At 49.2% G+C, this 20,000-nt stretch overlaps 2 protein-coding genes across 3 annotated transcripts in view; both read left to right on the top strand.

Annotated features, from left to right (window-relative positions):
- The window catches only part of map3k20a (mitogen-activated protein kinase kinase kinase 20a), a 14,557-nt gene extending 3,414 nt beyond the window's left edge, over positions 1 to 11,143 (top strand). The window contains exons 1-10 of one of the 2 annotated variants that reach the window (XM_060040674.1): positions 1,362 to 1,853; positions 3,798 to 3,842; positions 3,943 to 3,973; positions 4,123 to 4,262; positions 4,644 to 4,706; positions 4,857 to 4,946; positions 8,111 to 8,227; positions 8,360 to 8,434; positions 8,844 to 8,991; positions 10,138 to 11,143. In XM_060040674.1, the coding sequence (XP_059896657.1) occupies positions 1,650 to 1,853; positions 3,798 to 3,842; positions 3,943 to 3,973; positions 4,123 to 4,262; positions 4,644 to 4,706; positions 4,857 to 4,946; positions 8,111 to 8,227; positions 8,360 to 8,434; positions 8,844 to 8,991; positions 10,138 to 10,904 (1,680 nt within the window). In that variant the 5' untranslated portion in view covers positions 1,362 to 1,649 and the 3' untranslated portion in view covers positions 10,905 to 11,143. Of the gene's footprint in view, positions 1 to 1,361; positions 1,854 to 3,797; positions 3,843 to 3,942; positions 3,974 to 4,122; positions 4,263 to 4,643; positions 4,707 to 4,856; positions 4,947 to 8,110; positions 8,228 to 8,359; positions 8,435 to 8,843; positions 8,992 to 10,137 lie in introns of those variants that run through there. The other variant, XM_060040675.1, reaches the window with a different exon arrangement.
- A 369-nt stretch (positions 11,144 to 11,512) lies between these two features.
- cdca7a (cell division cycle associated 7a) lies at positions 11,513 to 17,196 on the top strand. Its single transcript, XM_060040681.1, has 10 exons — positions 11,513 to 11,665; positions 12,258 to 12,401; positions 12,488 to 12,601; positions 12,932 to 13,120; positions 13,226 to 13,303; positions 13,731 to 13,922; positions 14,463 to 14,597; positions 14,899 to 15,048; positions 15,693 to 15,829; positions 16,351 to 17,196. The coding sequence occupies exons 1-10, from the start codon at positions 11,645 to 11,647 to the stop codon at positions 16,382 to 16,384; spliced, it is 1,194 nt and encodes a 397-aa protein (XP_059896664.1). The 5' UTR covers positions 11,513 to 11,644; the 3' UTR covers positions 16,385 to 17,196.
- Positions 17,197 to 20,000: the final 2,804 nt, after the last annotated feature.

Raw genomic sequence — 20,000 nt, 5'->3', positions numbered from 1 at the left:
CCCTTAGCTTTTCTGTCACTTTGCGGCCATAGCCCTGAGCATTGTGTGAACCACTCTGCTTCCCGCTCGCCGGCTGGGCCACCTGTCTCGTCACGCGGCACTAATGACTCACCGCGCGAGTATAGCCAGCGGGCCGTGGACACGCCGATCATGGCCCTATGGAAGTCGTTTACGCCTAATGTACTGGATGTATAGTGGCGTGCTGTGTGGGGAGAGCCGTGGGAGCGGGCGCCCGGGGAGCGGGGCCAAGCTTTTATGATGAAGTCACATTCTGCTGACATTAAGATTCGCCAATTTGTTCTGGATGTGGCGGAGCGAAGTCGCGGCGGCGGCGGCGGCGGTGGCGGCGGCGGCGGCGGCGCCGGAGTTTCTCTGCGGCGGACCAGAAAGCGCTCTGTTCTCCGCACTCTGTTCCCCGCTCTCCACACGCCAGGAGCAGCGAGCAGCGAGCCAGGGGTCAGACCCACCGGAGCCGTTCACTTATGGCGCATTTCCACTGCAGGGTGCGGAACGGATCGGATCGCAAAGGTGCGGGTCGGATCGCGTTTCCACCGCCAAAAGTGGGCGTGACCCGGACTTTGCCGTACCCGTTCCGACCCCATTCTAGGGACTCCTCCGTTGCGGTACCCAAAACGAGACCAGACGCCTGAAAGGGTACCCTGGAATTCTAGCTACACCCCCCCTCCGTTGATTGGTCGACAGAATCGTCACTTCCGGGTGACGCGGGGATAAAAACAAACAAACAGTAGCCTCAAGGTATTATTCTTTACAATTAACATGTCGCGTGTACAATTAACATGCCGCACCCTGCAGTGGAAATGGGGCATAATGCCCCATTTCCACTGCAGGGTGCGGAACGGATCGGATCGCAAAGGTGCGGTAGGGAGGGGGCAGTATAGCCCAGCTCAGTTCCGAGGTCGCGTTTCCACTGCCGACAGTACCCTTGGTGGTAGGCCGGATGTCAATCGCCGCGGCAGCTACGTAAACATCGTAAACAACGTCTTCCTCCGCAAGAATGCAGACGAACGTCTCCACCTCCTTGTTCGCCCAAGCAAGCTTTTTACGCGACATGTTAATTGTAAAGAATAATACCTTGAGGCTACTGTTTGTTTGTTTTTATCCCCGCGTCACCCGGAAGTGACGATTCTGTCGACCAATCAACGGAGGGGGGGTGTAGCTAGAATTCCAGGGTACCCTTTCAGGCGTCTGGTCTCGTTTTGGGTACCGCAACGGAGGAGTCCCTAGAATGGGGTCGGAACGGGTACGGCAAAGTCCGGGTCACGGCAAAGTCCGGGTCCGGATCCGACCCGCACCTTTGCGATCCGATCCGTTCCGCACCCTGCAGTGGAAATGCGCCATTAGCCGCTCAGAGCTCAGGGGCGCACTGGGAGTCATAAACAATGGTTAGATAAGCACTTTACCGCCACGTGAACGAATGCTAGCACTGCTCTTGTTGTTGTTGCTGTTATTACCCGTTAATGCTAGTAATAATAATAATATTAATAGTTTGAATAATAATATGTGTATTGTGTTGACATTTTGTGTCGATGTGTAGTGTAGATTGTATTCCATACATTCACCGCTCGGTGCCTTTAGGGAATACAAGTCACAGAGTGCAGTGGTACTCGTAGTATCGTCAAGGTATCGTCATGGTATTGATTCATGAAGGGAGGAGGGAGCGGATCTTCATCTCAGATCACGGTCCGATTGCCGTCTTCTGCTTGGGCTCACATGTGACGTCCTGCCCGGTTACCTCCTCAGCCTATACACAGACCCCACGCGCACCTCTCCGCCTCTTCAAGTGCCTCCAAACGTCTCGCTCCCAAGACGACCCAGACGTGTTCTTGTTCAAAGTTTGTTTTCCCCTAAATAAACTGCATTTATACACCGCGGTTCTTTCTAGTGCTGTTTTCTGCCTTTCTTCTTCTGCCTTTCCAATAACACATAAGGGAACTCTCTGGCCAATCCAATCTCAGTCCAATAATCGGTCGTCTGTCACTACAATCAATCGTGAGACAGAGAGGGGTGGTTCGTTTCTGCTGTGGTTTATCGTGTGGCTCGTATCTTCCTTCAGGGTGTTTTGTATACACTTAAAATACCACATGGGGGCAGGATTGTGTGTGTGTTGAACTCAAAGCTCAATCCTGCCTTTCAGATCAGATTTCCCGGTTGTGTGTGTCTGTACTCTGACTCCTGTGACTCCTGACTCCTCCGACTCTGACTCCTGTATGATTTAGAGTTTACCTAAAATACATTTATTGAAATAATACGTTCTATTCTCCAAACACGATTTCCCGGTCAGGGTTTTGAACCCCCTCTTCCACAGTCTACCGCTCCATGCGCAGGATGCCAACCCCTACCTGCTCATTAATGATCTGAGCCGGTAGGCTCATCACTCATCTGAGTGAAAGTCACCGTCAGTCACGTTAGATTAAAACATCTTCTAATCAATACATAGTCAACAACAAATAGAGGTCGCTTCAATGAGGAAGGAAGGAGGATCTAGGAAAGGGGATGAATGGGTAGGGAACGGGAGGACTAGAGTATAGGAGCATAGGGTAGAGTTAAGGGTTTAGGACTGTATGGTAGAGGACTAGGTTGAGGACTGTATCAACTAGGGAGAGGATCCTAGGTTTAGTGGTAGAGGGTCCTAGGTTTAGAGGTAGAGGGTCCTAGGTTTAGGGGTAGAGGGTCCTAGGTTTAGGGGTAGAGGGTCCTAGGTTTAGAGGTAGAGGGTCCTAGGTTTAGAGGTAGAGGGTCTTAGGTTTAGGGGTAGAGGGTCCTAGGTTTAGAGGTAGAGGGTCCTAGGTTTAGGGGTAGAGGGTCCTAGGTTTAGGGGTAGAGGGTCCTAGGTTTAGCGGTAGAGGGTCCTAGGTTTAGAGGTAGAGGGTCCTAGGTTTAGAGGTAGAGGGTCCTAGGTTTAGAGGTAGAGGGTCCTAGGTTTAGAGGTAGAGGGTCCTAGGTTTAGAGGTAGAGGGTCCTAGGTTTAGGGGACTGTGGGGTACCATACCGGTCAGGGCAGAGGACCATGCGGGGTAAAGGGGTTCATGAGACCGAAGGCCCAGAGGTCTGACTGGAAGGTTTTCTGAAACGTGAGCCTTTTGTAACTGGAATGCACTTCAGAGGCCTGCTAGGGCCTGTCGTGGGAGGAAGAGCCAGCAGCAAGGAGATCACTCATTAGTTTGTACAGCCTTTCTTCTCTTTGGGATGGCCAGGAGTGTTTGAGGAAAAAAAGTATTTCTGACATTTCCAAACCCTGTGACTTATGTTGATCATGATTTCATCTTTCTTCTGGCCGGAAAAGTTTCCGCCCGATTACATTTAACAAGCTTTAAATGATTTATTGTTGGAATAATCACCCCTCGGACACCAGCCCCGTCTCAGTTTGACAACCATCACAAGCGGTCCGAACGGCACAACACAATTATTGGAAAAAGTAATTGCTGCGTAAACATGCAAAACATACCGGCGTTTATTTAAATTTCTGGACGTTTCTTGTCTATGCTTAAAAGGTCTGTCACACAGTCAAATGGAAGACACACACAAACACACACACGCAGGAAGGCACGCAAGCACACACACACACACACATGCACGCACGCACAAACGAACACACACACACACACACACACACACACACACACACACACACACACACACACACACACACACACACACACACACACACACACACACACACACACACACACACACACATACATTTACATATTTTCCATTTTCTGCTGCCCTGTATGTGATAATGATATTCTCGGGTTTCCCATTGGTTCCGTGCACAGCTCTTGCCCACCCTGGACATCTACACCTGGACCGAAGAACATGTGGTTAGTATCAATGCCTTTCCATCCCAGTACAATTCCCCCATCCCTGGCTTTCCCTGCGCTATTATAAAGCTAATATATATCCCCTCCTGTGTGCCTGCAGTATTTCTGGATGCAGCAAATATCCGGACCAGGTTTGTTGCGTCGTAGCTCTGTGCGTTCAGGCTCATTACTAACCAGGATATCACATGATGGTTTCCAGCACATTGAACTCTGTGCTGTAGCTGTTGTTGTTTGTGACCGAGGCGTATGGAACGTGGTGTTCTGCTGTCGTCCGCCCCAGGAGACGGAGCATCTGGCATGCAGCTGTATGCCGAGCTGTTCAAGGAGAACCACATCACAGGGAAGAGACTGCTGCTGCTCACCGAGACGGACATGAGGGAGCTGGGGGTCAGGTCCAAGGGTCACATCATGCACCTCAAGGCAAGGGGCGACAAGACACCCGAGCAGGGCGGGGGCGGCCATCTTCCTCGTTTTTAGGGTTGTTGTCGTTGTTGTTGTTGATGCATGTTCACTGCCGAAGAGATGCAGGAAAAAAATGCATCAAAATACTACTTAATTGCTAGCACCTTATCATAGTTGTCTTTGTTGTGTACGGGGAATGGGTAACCAAACATTTGTTAGTGCTTGACACTTGGGTCTATGAACATCCTTACTGTACCGACAGCGATATATTGTTGTTTTGCTTTCTTCTGACAAAGGTACTTATTGTAAGTCACTTTGGGTACAATTGTCTGCTAAATGCCCTAAATGTAAAATGTAAATGCCGAATGTCTTGTGCTGAGAACCTGTTGTCTTCCGCAGGAGGAGATATCGAAGCTAATCAATGACTACCTGGGGCTGCTACACTTCCCACCGCTGTTCAAGGTCATTCTCCTCTCCTCTTTTAAGTGTCGCACAACGGAATCTTCTTCCCAATACATTCGATCTGAATCCCATTCCGGATTCTCTACATGGTTCGCCCCGAATCCGTTCCGGGTCTTCTTGACTTCTGGAACCCATGTGTTTTACTTGCAGGATGAGCTGGAGGAGAAGGTGGAGGGAAGGAAGACGGTGTACCTGGAGCTGGTGTTTGGGTACCACTTCAAAGCAGGAACAGGAAACACTGTGAGTTGGTAGAGCTAGGTCACATCCTGCCACCACTAGAGGACCTTCCAGGACGACACATGGACAGTTCACCAAACTGCTCTTGTCTCTGTTGACAGATCCGTTAGGGAGGGTTGCTATTAAAGGTTATAGGTAACAAGCAATCAGTATTCAACAAGATATATTTTTGACAATTGATTATTGAGATCGAATGTTATCTATTAGAATAAATGTATTATGTATTATTATTTATTTATTTAGATTATAATTATAATTATTTTTATAATAAATAATGACAATATTAGTACTAGTAGTAGTAAGTAGTAGTTGTATTAATATTGTTGTTATTATTATAAGTAGTACGAGTATTAATAGTAGTAGTAGTAGTTGTAATATTGATAATATTATGATAAATAGCAGTAGTAGGACAGGTATTGATATTGAAATAAATAGTAGTAGTAGTATAAGTAGTAGTAGTATTATTATAAATAGTAGTAGTAGTATTCATATTATCATTATAAGTAGTAGTAATAGTATTAACTATTTATTTATTGTTATTATTATAAGTAGTTGTACTAGGTAGAGCAATAGTAGTAGGAATATTGATATTATTATAATAAATAGCAGTAGTAGTAGTATTAATAGTAGTATTTTTGTTATTGTAATAAATAGCATTAGTAGTAATAGTAGTATTGTTATTATTAGTAGTAGCAGTATTGTTATTTTTATAATAGTTAGCCATAGCATTAAAAGTAGTAGAAGTGTCATTATTATAATAAATAGCCTTAGTATTAATAGCAGTAGTATTGTTATTATTATAATAAATAGCCCTGGTATTAATAGCAGTAGTAGTATTATTATTATAATAAACGGACGGAGCATGCATCCTCTAAGAGAGGCTTCTGTCCTTCATGTTGGATGACATCTCCCTCCATCAATGGCTGACCAGGGATTTACTCGACACACACTTAAAACAACAACAGATGTAAGTGTTTCATCTCCAGTCATGCACACCGCGTCCACCGCGGCGGCAGCCCGGAGCCCCACGCGCCCCCCCTTTGTGTCGGGTTGGGGGGGGGGGGGGGGCTCTCCACTTCCCCCTGTTTGAATTCATCGAGAAATGGCCCCCATTTAGCCACAAGTCATTTTCGTTTTTTAAAAAGGCAAATGTTATTTAATCTTTCAGCTGTTCATTGTCCCATCATAAATAGTCCTCTTTCAATGTGTTCGGCGGGGCTGAAACGCGCCAGCTAATTGCCTCCCATTTCTCCTGACATGTGGTGGTTTAGTGGGTAGAAAACACAGCGGGGAGAAGGAAACAGGAGGCTGAGAAAATGAGAGCTAATTATTTTCCCCTGCCTGGTGTCAGGTTCCGTGTCAGCCTTGTTTTTACAAACTGGAAGGGCTTTTTTTTTTATTTATTTTTTTTCTCCGCTTTGCACTAAATAAAACAAACCCTGCACTATGTTTAGTTGCTCCCCCCCCCCCCCCCCCCCCCCCTTCTTCCTCTTCTTCTCCTTCCTCCTCCTCTTCGTCGTTCGCCCCTCTTCGCTGGCGGTGTCACGGAAGCAGCTGCACGTCTCAAAGACAAAATGAGGACCTGCGATTGTGCGGCGGCCATCTGACAGCCACCGAGGGTCCCCTGGCTAATGAGGATATCACCGCGCCGCCAAGCCAGCGCTCCTGCATTATGCATGAGGCTCGTCATTAGGCGCCGCTCGCCCGGGCCCCGGGCCCCGGAGCATCATTACCACACATTGTTTCTGTTGGAGTGATTAGAGACCCGGCGCGGTCCCCTAGGGACCCCCGGCCGCCGCCGCCGCCGCCGACGCCATCCAGGGACGGCCGCGGCCGGGGGCCAACGTGCGCGGGGGGGGTTAGTGTGTGGTGTGGCCCCGATGTCGGTGTTTGCTTTTGGAGCCAGCGCCTCATCCATGCCCCCCCCCCCCCCCGCTCTCCCCCGCTGTCCCCTCACTGCGGGCTAGATCGGGCCCCTAGGGACCGTGGCTAGAGAGGGGGCCATGGACTCCTCACACGAGTGTCTCAGTGCCACTAGTCCTCTGATGTGTTCCTCTGTGATCCCTCCGCTCTCTATCACACACACACACACACACACACACACACACACACACACACACACACACACACACACACACACACACACACACACACACACACACACACACAAAAACTCACGCACACACACACACTTACAAACACACACACACACACACACACACAATGGATCGGCGTGAGCCGTGACCCCACTGTGTGTGAGGCGCTGACCTGTGGCTGCTGTATGGGTGATCGGGGACCTGGGGGTGGGGGGTGAGGGAGGGTGTGTGTGTGTGGGGGGGTGGGGGTGGGGGTACTGCTTGCTCAGCACTCATTCAGTATGCAGGAGGAGGAGGTGGATGTTACGTTGGGATTTGGGGGTCTCGGCGAGGGGTGTGATGCGTGTCACGTCGTCACGACAACTCATCGGAAAAAAAACGGGTGGCGTTAGTCTGTCTGCGAGTCGGTCCAGGAATACTTCATTATCACGCTCTCCAACAACTTAGCACTTTTGGGTCAATAATCCGTTCACACGATTTAGCGACCGTGCGAGTATGACTTCAACTGAGGGGGGATATGTGACATTACATCTCAATAGTCCCCTTTCACGCATTTGCAGTGTCTGCTCCTGTGATGTGGCTGGTATAAAACAGAGATGCTGGGACTGCCCTCTGTCTGCCTCTGGGTTGTGCTGTTGGTTTATGAACAAGAGGTACTCACTCCTCAACACGGTTGAATATTAGGAACTCTATTTGTTTCATTCAATGTACAACAGCATCACCAATTTACAGCAGAGCAGTTGAATTAGGAACTCTATTTGTTTCATTCAATGACAACAGCATCATCAATTCATCACAAAGCAGTTTAATTAGGAACTCTATATCTTTATTCAAAGTACAACAGCAGTCCCAATTCAACACAGAGAAGTTGAATTAAATAGGAACTCTATTTGTTTTAATCAATGTACAACAGCATCACCAATTCAACACTGAGCAGTTTTATTCAGTGTACAAAAACCTTGTTTTATTCAGTGTCCAAAAGCATTGCCAATTAAATATGAGCGTTTGAATTAGGAGCTTTGTTTGTTGTATACCACACCACTAATGTCCTGCCGTTGTCTTCCCTCACAGGACTGCAAGTGGAAGATGTACATGGAGCTGGACGGGGACGACATCGCCGTCACGTACATCAAAGACGTCAGCTTCAACACCAACCGCCCGGACGTGGACGTCTTAAAGATGACAAAGGTAGCGTAAGGAAATCGCTTTTATTGTGCTTCATTCACACAGTAAAAAAAACGTTGTGTTTTTAAGAGAGGGCCGAATGTTACGCTGAAACACGAGAACGACTGCATCAGTAAGCGTTCGTTGTTGTTTCAGCCTCCGTTTGTGATGGACAAGTGGATCCTCGGAATGGACCAGAAGCAGACTGTGGATTGTGTCATCAACTATGAGGTGAGGGATCGTCTCTCGAACATCGGGGAGCGGTCTGGCCGCTAGAAGGGTGCTCTTCAGGTGGCTCTTTAAATGGGCTGCATTTATCCAGCCCTTTTCTAACCAGCGGCCACTCAAAGCGCTTTACAATATTGCACCGACATTCACCCATTCATTCACACATTCACACACCGACGGAGGTGTCAATCACACAAGGCGACAGCCAGCTCGTCGGGTGCAGTCAGGGTGAGGCGCCTTGCTCAGGGACACCTCGACACTCGAGCTAGGAGGAGCCGGGGATCGAACCGGGGAGACCAGCCACCCCGCTCTACCTCCTGAGCCACATGCGGCCCACGGGTCTACCAGGGTCTGCACACCTACACCCAGTAGGTGTCATCCCTGTCACCTCTGTCTGACGTTTGTTTCCCAGAACGACGTGAAGTCCCCCCGGTCCACGCGCTACACCCATCAGGTGACGCCCGCCGCCGCCGCGGACGAGATCAAGGGGGTGGAGCTGGTGGTGGGGACGCTGAACCCCGGGACGGGGTCCGCAGACCCCCGGAGCCGCTCCAACTCTGGTGAGGATCTGGTTCATGTTATCGATCGTCATTAGAAGATAATATGAGAAGGTTAGTTCAGGTCATGTAATAGTAAGTCTACAACTAATCTTTGTTTTACAACCAATGTTTGCGCCTTACTTTACTGTTCTCCTACCCTTTACTATCAATCTATTATTACGATTATACTATAAACAGTGATTTTTGCAGATGCAAAATTATCAAAACGAATTCTGGGAGTTCATCTTATATTTGAGATGGACACAGGTCATTACAGCAGGTAGAGGGTAGGTCTCTTGCTGAAGGGTGCGTCCCCAGACTGTGGACACCGGGGTTCAGACCGAAAACCCTTCAGCTGGCGACTACAGTACCCTGCCCCTCTTTCTAAGTTCTGAGTATCCTAACGGCAACTTACCCTCTCCCCTCCCCTCCCCCTTTCCCCTCTCCCCTCTCCTCATTCCTCCCTCCCCTCTCCTCTCTCCCCTCCCCTCCCCCTTTCCCCTCTCCCCTCTCCTCATTCCTCCCTCCCCTCTCCTCTCTCCCCTCCCCCTTTCCCCTCTCCCCTCTCCTCATTCCTCCCTCCCCTCTCCTCTCTCCCCTCCCCCTTTCCCCTCTCCCCTCTCCTCATTCCTCCCTCCCCTCTCCTCTCTCCCCTCCCCCTTTCCCCTCTCCCCTCTCCTCATTCCTCCCTCCCCTCTCCTCTCTCCCCTCTCCTCCCTCCCCTCTCCTCATTCCTCCCTCCCCACCCCTCTCCTACCTCCCCTCTCCCCTCTCCTCCCTCTCCTCTCTCCCCTCTCCTCCCCCCCGACTCCTCCCTCCCCTCTCCCCTCTCTTCTCTCCTCCCTCCTCTCCCCTCTCCCCTCTCCCTTCTCCTCTCCCCTTTCCCCTCTCCCCTCTCCCCTCTCCCCTCTCCCCTCTCCCCTCTCCCCTCTCCCCACCCTCTCCCCTCCCTCTCCCCTCTACTCTCCTCCCCCACCTCTCTTCTCTCCTCCCTCCCCTCTCTCCTCTCCTCTCCTCCCTCCTCTCTCCTCTCCTCTCCCCTCTCCTCTCCTCTCTCCCCTCTCCCCTCTCCCCTCTCCCCTCTCCCCTCTCCCCTCTCCTCCCTCCCCTCCTCTCTCCCCTCCCCTCCCTCTCCTCCCTCCCCTCCCCTCTCCCCTCCCCCCTCAGACGTGGACCCAAGATGGATGCAGCAGCTGCGCTCCAAGCAGGTGAGGAACCAGCTGGCGCAGGAGCCCCAGGTCGCAGTGGAGACGCCGGGCCACGCCCGCAACCTGCCCCGCTTCCTGACGGCGTACGGCGACGAGGCGTCCACCTACGCGGCGGCCGTGCGCCGCAGCCCGAGCCGCGGCGACGGCTGCCCGTGGTCGGGGGGGGACTCGCGGGGGCCCTCCCCGACGGCGGGCCTGGCCCCCGGGCTCCGCTCGCTCCACCTGGGGTCCCGCGGCAGCAGCCCCTCCAGCACAGTGTCGGAGAGCACCTGGGAGCGTGAGAGGGACCCGCGGCGGCGCCTCAGCGCGGGCGCCGTACACGAATACCGCCGCCAGACGGGCTACGGCGGCTGGAGGGGCGGGGCCGGGGAGAGGCGGGGCAGCGCCGGCGGGGCGTGGCGGGGCGAGGGCCAAGCCGGCGCCGGGGGCGTGGCCAAACCGGGAAGGCAGCGGAGCAACAGCTACACGCAGGCCCGCGCGCAGAAGGCCATCCCGGGGATCCAGTCGGTGATGGAGGCGTTTGGGAAGGAGAGGGAGGAGGGGAAGGCCGGGGAGGGGGGGTGGACCAAGGTGGGGCGGCCCAAACGGACAGCCAGGCCGGAGGAGAAGCAGGTCAGAGGGAGGGGGAAGAGGGGGGGAGGCGGGCGGGGAGGAGGCGGCGGCGGCGGCGGCGGCGGCGGCGGGCGCGGAGGAGGTGGGCGTGGCGGGGGTCGGACTTTGTCGTGAGGACGACGGTTGTGAGTCGCACCTGGACTGTCGCACAAGGAAGAGCCGATGGCATTGTGCGTTTGGGATAAAGAAATGCACAGTGTTGTTTTTAATATATGATTGACCTAAATATGAGCTGGTCCGGAAAAAAGAAATGCTCCCTAAAGACTGGTCCATGAACGTTTTTAGCACATATATCTTTATGATGTATATTTTTAGTTTTTAAAAGTTTGTATTATTAAAAAACTAAATATGAACGTTGTTGTGCTTGAGTCGCTCTGTCTCCAGATATGTGTGATTTATTATCGGCGTTACCACTTTGATATTGCTTAATATATGAATGATAACACAAACGGGAATCATACTGGCCAAGATAAGAAAGCGGAAGTTGCCAGCAGAAGTTTACGCGCGCTCTATGTTAATATTCAAGCGAAAACTTCGCGCCATTTGCCGAGAACCTGGAAGAGAGTGTGTATAAAACATATAATAAACACAGAGAAATATATCTTTTAATTTTCAAGAAATATTTCGTATCTAGTCACACTGGTTCTATAAAGCCTGTACATTTAGTCAACGTCGTAATGATCTCTAAATAATTCATCTTATTTCGCATCCCTGAACCTATTTTAGACAGCTTCCAGGACAGTCCTGGCGCGGGAAATGTTCTGCTCTTTCAGGACACAGACGTCTGCAGGAGTTGCATTGTAGTGTTCAGCTCTTCACTTGTTTCTGCTCACTTTGAGAAGCTGTGCCTCAACATGCCTTCCACTCGTTCTATGGTAAGAACATTTTAAATATACTTAATTTCGCTTATTTGACTGTTGAATTGATCTACATCGAATTTCTATTTTGGTCGTTAAACAGGGTTTAAAAATGAATAACTTCAATGCGAGTGGTATTCGTTCAGACATTAAGCTAGGTAGCCAAACTTAAAATGTTCGTTTTCAATGCTCACAAAGCTTAGTTGTTGAATCATGCATGGACAATTATATGTGAAATGATGTATTGATTTTTTAACTACTTAAAGCAACTTAACAAAGTCATTTGTCGAATGCATTGTTCTTGATTCGCTCTCCTGTTCCATGTGAAACAATTTATGTGGTTGTGAATAGTTTAATAATAATAATAATAATAATGATTTGATAAGGTTGTAATTACACTTTGAAGCGTGTTATTGTTACAGTAGCATTCTTATTAAAGTACTTCCATGGGCGCCACTTGAGCATTTAATTTCCGTGTGTGTGCACAACGTTAGATTTTACCACATGCTTCTCTCAATGTACTCCCGTCTCACCGTTACGCCCTTAACCCACTATTTATTAGTTATTACATGTTCATGATGCGTGTTTCTCATTCCGTGTTTTATCGTAGAAGTCTGCGGCCCAGCCCCCATCCAGCAGGATGAGTCTGAGGAGCTTCCGGAGCGTTTCCATGTCGTCCTGCTCCTCCTCTTCTGCCTCCGCCTCCGATGATAGTTGTGACAGCTTCGGATCCGATGGAGGTTTCGCAAGCACGGTAAAAGCATCCCTCAAGCTGCTTCAGTTAAAGCGTAAAGTACAATCATGAACCAAGGCGTAAACGTTTTAAACTTGATGTTCCAGAGGTCCAACCTGAGACCAGCGAAGAGGATGACCCCCCCAAAGGTGTTCAAGTCCCCCACCGAGGAGGCTTGCAGCGCCTTCGAGACCGCCATCAGCACCAGTATGGGAGCCATGGTATGTTCCCATCACCCCTCGTTTTATATTGGTCGTTTTTTCAGCTCAGGAGGTAGAGCGGGTTGGCTGGGAACCGGAAGGTTGCTAGTTCTACCCCGGCTCCTCCTAGCTGCGTGTCAAGGTCCCTGAGCAAGGCACCTAACCCTTTACCGCTCCACTGTCGCCCTGCATGGTTAACACCGCCGTCGGTGCGTGAATGGGTGACTGTCAGACAATGTTCGAAAGCGCTTTGAGCAGAATAACGTGTATAAATGCAGTCCTTTTACCATATATATCTTAAAAGAAAACTGTAGCTGTATTTTAACGCGAGTGTCTTCTCCGGTTTCCCAGAAGGTCCGGTCGGAACCGCGGAGAGCGGCTCGCAAGGCCACGCCCCTCAAGGTTGCCATGGTGTTCCCGGCCCGGAAGACCGCCCCCAAGAGAGCGGCCCCGGAGCCGCCGACCGGTGGGAATGAGGAGGAGGAGGGGGAGAACTTCCTGGACAAACGGGCCATCAACATCAAGGAGAACAAGGAGATGGTACGAGGACTCCTGCCTGCTAATCGTTTATCCGTGGTGATGCTCAGGCATGACTAGAGGAGCCAGAGCTTGTGTTTTGATCCGCCGGTTCTCTTCTCTTTTCAGCTCGCCAAGCTAATGGCGGAGATAAACAAAGTGCCCGGTCTGTTTCCCCGGAGAATGGCCATGTCCCTCCCGTCAACGGTAAGAGCAGAAGACCACCGTGACCACCTGTTGATGATTCAACTCACATCAGAGTCAAAGGGAACTTTATTGTCGTAACAGACCATGCAACAAGCAATTACACAGGATCGAAATTACTCCAAATGTGCGAGTAATATTTTCACCACACAAACATATTACATAAAAGTACACAAAGACAACAACAAATAAACACATCATATACAGACCGACATTGGGCATATACATTATAAAGAGTAGAATATTCATGGTGTTTTGAGGTATGTTATTGAGGTGCAATACTAAAAGTGCAATATAGAAAGACCAGAATAGCAGCATGGAGAGGCGTAAACATGTATGTTATGGTGCACATCAGATCAGAGTTTGTAGCTGAGTTGCTACTAGGGCGCTTTTTTGTCTGTTGAATCTCATCCTCTCTTCTCTATTTCAGCCCCGGCGTGCGCACAAAGCCCCGGGGGTCCGCTGGAGACAGCAGGGATCGTCCCGGCCCCAGACCCGCTCCAGGGCCCGGGGGGATGGGCCCTCGCCCCCCACCCCTGACAACCACAACGAGGAGGAGGAGGAGGATGAAGAGGAGCAGGACCAGCTCAGTCTGGTGCGCCGCAGCCGCTACTACGAGCCGGTACGTACCACGGCCATTCTGGTTTTATTCAACCGGGCGAGTCGTTCAGAACCACGGCTTGTTTACAATGCCGGCCTGGGGAGGGACAGCAGCCGCAGGGGGCGGGGGGGGAGAGGGCTGGAACCTGGAACGGTTATGAATAGAATTAATAATAATAATAAATGGGATTTATATCGCGATTTTCTAGGTCTCAAAGTCGCCTTACACTGAGGGGAGGGTGGTGGTAAGACAAACAACACACATACAGCACGGACACACGCGTGGATAGGAGGTGGGGGTGGGGCTAAGAGAAGACAGTGGAGAAGAGATGGGTCTTGAGGCGGGATTGGAAATTTACTGAAGACACCAGCAAAACCTTAAGAACAAGCACAGGCATGAAAACACACGCATTAACGACGGGAGACATGCATGAAAGACATAATCGCGGGAAGACGGGGGTGAAACAGAACCAGCCGTGTGCCAACGTGTCCGACACACGCGTGACTGAGCGCACCCTTTCGTAACCATGATAACCAACGACATGCCCCCGTCGTGTTCCAGGCCCCGGCGCGGCGGTCGCTGTACTCGGGGTCGCTGACGACCGCCCACGTGGTGCGGCCGGTGGAGGACGTCACGGAGACGGAGCTGAACCGCATCTGCACCAACGTGAAGGAGAAGGTCTACAACAGCTCCACCGTGAGTCTCCACCCTGCTCACACACACACACACACACACACACACACACACACACACACACACACACACACACACACACACACACACACACACACACACGATGTGGTCTTTGTTTTATACAGCGTTGTTAAGAAAAGCTATGCGAAATTGAATTGACAAAATTTGCTTAAGGAATGAAATCAAGGGACTCAAACAACTTACGCAAAGAAAATACGATTTCATTTTTTTGCAACCCTAAAAAAAAAGCAAGAAAAGTCGATTATTTCGAGGTTCTCATGCTTTGTTTGCGTTTCTCGTCCAGGGAACCACATGCCACCAGTGTCGTCAGAAGACGACCGACACCAAGACCTGCTGTCGTAACCCAGAGTGTGTGGGGGTGAGGGGGCAGTTCTGCGGCCCCTGTTTGAGGAACCGCTACGGGGAGGAGGTGCGAGCGGCGCTGCTGGACTCGGTGAGTCTCAAGAGAAGGACAGTGTCCCGGGCAATTTGGTCGAGTCCCAGTGGAAACGTTCCGGGTTCATAACATATGAAGGTGCCGCGAGCATCTGGAACCTCTGCTGTAGTATCTGGATGTTGTACGTCCTGTCACTTAAAAACAGTACTTAGCATTGTGTAGCATCTTATCCGAGCTATCTTTGTTGTGTACCGGGAATGGGTTAACCTTACAATTGTTGTTGCTTGGCACTTATTTCTACCCTTATCCTTAATGTACAGACAGCGATACATTAGGGCCGGGCGATTAATCAAATTTTAATCAAATTTTGAAATTTTGATCATTTTTTGACCATTTTGTGTATTTTTTACAGGCGAAATTTCTAAATTCTCAGTTTCAAAGAAATAAATCCGGAGAGACATAGGAATAAATACACCATGTTTTCAAACTCAAAAAATAATCGGTTGAATAATCGTGATTTCAATATTGACCAAAATAATCGTGATTATGATTTTTCCCCATAATCAAGCAGCCCTACGATACATTGTTGTTCCTTCTTCTGGCAAATGTACTTACTGTGAGTTGCTGTGGATCAAAGCGTCTGCTAAATGCCCTGAATGTAAATTAAGCTAACGGAGCGCTCGCTGCCCCCCTCTGCTCAGGAGTGGCAGTGCCCGCCCTGCCGAGGGATCTGCAACTGCAGCTTCTGCCGGGCGAGGGAGGGCCGCTGTGCCACCGGCGTGCTGGTGTACCTGGCCCAGTTCCACGGCTACGACAACGCCCACGCCTACCTGAAGAGGTAAGGTCGCCGCCCGGTCCACGCTCATCCACGTCTGTCCTGAACTAGAGTCGTTCCGATTCCGACACCAATACCAGTATCGGAAAATCCTCCGATGCTGTATCGAGTATCGGCTAGAACGCAAGCCTATGCACCGATGGGAAATGATGATAATCTCCGACCTACGTGCGTTCGAGCTGCAAAGTCGGAAAAAATATTGATGCTCACACTTAACTAGAAGTATACAAATGTCTTCTTAAATATCTAGAAAATAAAATAAAGAAGTTGCCAGTAAGTGCATCGACTATACATTGCTGTCATCTTAACATAACTCTTCAGTAAGAATAAGTATCATGAGTAGTTGCAGTGCTAAATGCTTTATCTGTGTATGTACTCGGTATCGGCCGATACTCCAGTTGAGGAATCGTAATCGTATCGGGAAGGACAAATTGTATCTCTGAACGTCTCCGGTCTAAACCCAGTGTGTGTGTGCGTGTCTGAGTGTTAACGTGGGTCCTCTGTTGTTCTGTGTGCGTCTGCAGCCTGAAGAAGAAGCTGGAGGAGGACTCTGAGTAGACCCCTGGGTGTCCTGCTCCCTGCGTGGCTGACATGTCCTCAACCCAGTGGTTATCCCTTCAAGGCAGTACTCAGGACAACACGCTTATGTTGCACGTTTATGCAGTTTCAAGTGCCGCGTCTGGGTCTGCTTGTTCGTTCCTTGAATGTTGTATATTTTGTTCCCTTGTGTTCTGTTGAACACAAGCTTTTTTGGAGAGAGGTATTATTCCTCGAGCTTTGTTGGCAAAGTTTTTTGCCAAAGTTCCCAGATTGCAGTAGCCAAGCTGATTTGTGTCCTTGCTTTTTTTTAGTCGCTACTGTAAACTGCCCCTACGCACTAATTTCATTACTCGACAATTCCAAATAGCTGGCATCTTTTCCCGTTCAGTGTCGGCCGTTGTTGTTCCCCCTGAGATCAGTTCATTTCTTTACATTGTTTTAAATGTAACACATTGGACACAGGCGAGTTGGCCTCCATTCAAATGCCCCGTATGCCTTTTCTTTTTTATAAACAGGAAGTGTCATTATACTGTGTTTCATTCCTTCCCCCTTGTCCGTGGAGTTGAACAGCTTGTATCTCCTCTCGCCCTGAGATCAAACCCGCTCAATGTCAAATAGTCCTTGTTGGACGGCCGTTGTTCCGGCAATGCCAGTGAACTAGAGAAGGACATACGCACTTGGCTCCGTCGCCTACTGTGATATACTGTGGTACCTAGTTAAATATCCTTCATTAGATAACTGTCACTAATGGTGTGGAAACAATTAGCAGAGTCTAATGGGGATCCCATACCTGTAAATCATTTTGTCCTATTAAAGAACATTCCCGCTCATCTCTCCCATCTTTTTTTTCTCCCATCGTTTCTTGCGATGCTTCAGCGTTAAGTCGGAAAGGTTTTCAAGTGGCACTCATGTGGCAAAAGACCTATGGGCTTTATTTTCTGTTCAGAAGTGCGATAATGACACAGAATTAGCTGTGGACGGTTCACAGCCCTGAGACGCACTAGGTTTGACCCGTCTTCTTCCGCATGCGTCATAACACTTAGAGCTCTTCTTCTTGGACTTTATCACCCATACATCTCGGCGGAGGCGTTCTAAATTTAGATATAGGACATGTCCGTGCTTCTTATTTGACATTGAGCCGTTATGTTGGGATTTTAGTTATGAATGCATGTGCTTTTGATGAACACATCACACTGGTGATTCGTTTTTGTATTTACATTTACATTTAGGGCATTTAGCAATGGTAAATGCACACATTGACACACCGACGGCGGAGTCAACCATGCAAGGCCAGCTCGTCAGGAGCAGTTAGGGTTAAGTGTCTTGCTCAGGGACACAGCGACACTCAGCTAGGAGGAGCCGGGGATTGAACTAGCAACCTACCGGTTATAAGTCAACCTGCTCTGCCTCCTGAACTAAGCCAACCCCAGTTTTAATTAGTGATATTTACTGACGGCCAAACAATATAATCTATCGGTTGAGTTGAACTGCATCAGCGGTGTGATATAGTGAGACGTTCAGACGTTTTTATTTTCCTTTAGTTCCCCGTTTGAATCCGTTGACTGTTGAATGGACTTGTGCATTCAGAAGTAAATCTCTGCTTAATGTTTAATGGTAGTTCACTCAAGCAGTCAGTCAACACTAGTCAATCATTACGCTTTGCTTGACTGATTGGAAATTGTTGTTCTGATTAGCAAACCCATAAAATTACTTTTTCTCCAAGTGTTTTTCTCTCTTCCATCACCCTTCATAACCCCTTTAGATGAAGAGAAACTTGCATTTCACAATATTCATGCCTGATGGGATTCGTCATAAATTATCCCAAACCGCCTCCACGTAACAATACGAAAACAGCTCGCAAAAAAGCCCAATATAATTATTCTAAAGATTGAAACAAATGATGAGTATGCAAGTTTAAAGTGGCATCCGACAACGTTTTACATTTGTGCATATATTGTTAAATACTCTGCCTCAAAATGTCTGGTTTATGTTGTCTAAGGTTACACAAATAATTCCATATACGGAATAACATTATGTATATGAATGTTATTCCGAGGTTAGATTTTCTTTTTCCGTCCCCAAAAAGGAACATTTCAAAAACTATTATTAGCATAATAAAGATGCACTTGAAAATAGCGCTACTGTATTAAATACCAATGATCATCCACTTTGGGGTGATGAATATTTAGGGGAAATAATTGTTTACGACGCTCAAGCATTCGGCTGATCTGGTAATCAGGCTATGAAATACAATATTTATTCATTAGAGCAGATTTAATGAGGCCTTGCGGCGCTAATTATGAAAACCAGTGTAGCAGTAAATGAGTAGCATGCAGCAGCGGCAGGGCTGGGGTGGGGGGGGGTACCTGTAAAGAGGCTCTGTCAGAGAGGGGGGGGGGGGGGGGGGGGGGTTGAAGTGCCCTGAGCGCCTTGCCACACTGAGCAGCACCACGGGTACACGAGACCGCCCCCCCGAACCCATACTTCACCGACCTATTGACAGACCACAGATGCCCCCCTGCCCGGCCCCACCGTGGTCTGGCGCCTCTGGTTAGACCACACCATAAAGGCCGCGATGCCCCCAGGTAGGATTCAGTCATTCAGCTGATGCTTGTCTCCAAGGCAACTTGCACTGAAGTGTATTCGTTTGTTTAGACTTTTTTTTATGAAATCCATGTCGTTTTTGAGCGGGTATTGCCTGTTAGGGTGCCTTGGTCGAGCACGCCTCCAGTCAGAATGCACACACTTGGGGTCAAACCCAAGAGCCTTTTGGAGGCTGGGAGGCACCCCAACCCCCTAGACTGTCCCACTATAGAGCTGGGTTTTTTCCAGCACACAACAGACCCTACAGCAGGCTAAACTCATCCCGTCTCTGCAGGGATTCTTTGGAGAGGCACTATGCAGGGGTTTGAATTCTTATTTTAACAAGAGGTATTGGGAGTTATATTGCAGGCCAAGGTTCATGTGCAGTAGGATCTTATATGTCCGGTCCATGTACAGTTCGATCTCACTGGTCCAGGTATGTTTAGTAGGATTTCAATGGTCCAGGTAGTAGGTACAGTCGGATTTCATTCGTCCAGGTATGGTAGGATTTCACTGGTACAGGTAGGATCTCACTGTTCCAGGTTCGTAGTACGGTAGGATATCTCGCTTGACAGGTTTGTACGGTAGGTTTTAACGTGCGGCTGTAGGGATTTGATTGAGCGATATTTTCCTCGAGGCCGCAGGGTGGCGGGTAGGCAGTTAATTTGTGTCCTGCCGGTCCACAGTGGAGCTGTAGCAACAGATGAAAAGCCGCCGTTACTATGGGCACTGCAGTCGCAATGCGGCTCAAAATCAACTGATTAATTATAATTTACCCCAAGAATTGGACAGATCTTTGCAATGAACCAGCTTGCTGCTTATTAATAACAACCTTGCGATGTGTCTGCGGTTAAAGAAAGAACGAATCAAGGTTTCTAATATCTAAAGTATCCAACCAAACATGCAATTATTTATAAATACAATAACATAATAGCCCGGAATCATGTTGCTATCCAACATTCAACTTACATCACAGCAACCATTTAAAAAATGGAGCCAAATAACAACATTTCCTCGGAGGAGAGCGGGAGACGGCTCCTTCACTTCAGGG

The sequence above is a fragment of the Gadus macrocephalus genome, chromosome 20 (genome assembly GCF_031168955.1).
Source record: "Gadus macrocephalus chromosome 20, ASM3116895v1".
Classification (NCBI taxonomy): Eukaryota; Metazoa; Chordata; class Actinopteri; order Gadiformes; family Gadidae; genus Gadus; species Gadus macrocephalus.
Note: the sequence above shows the minus strand (reverse complement) of the source record. Positions and strands in the feature narration are given on the sequence as shown.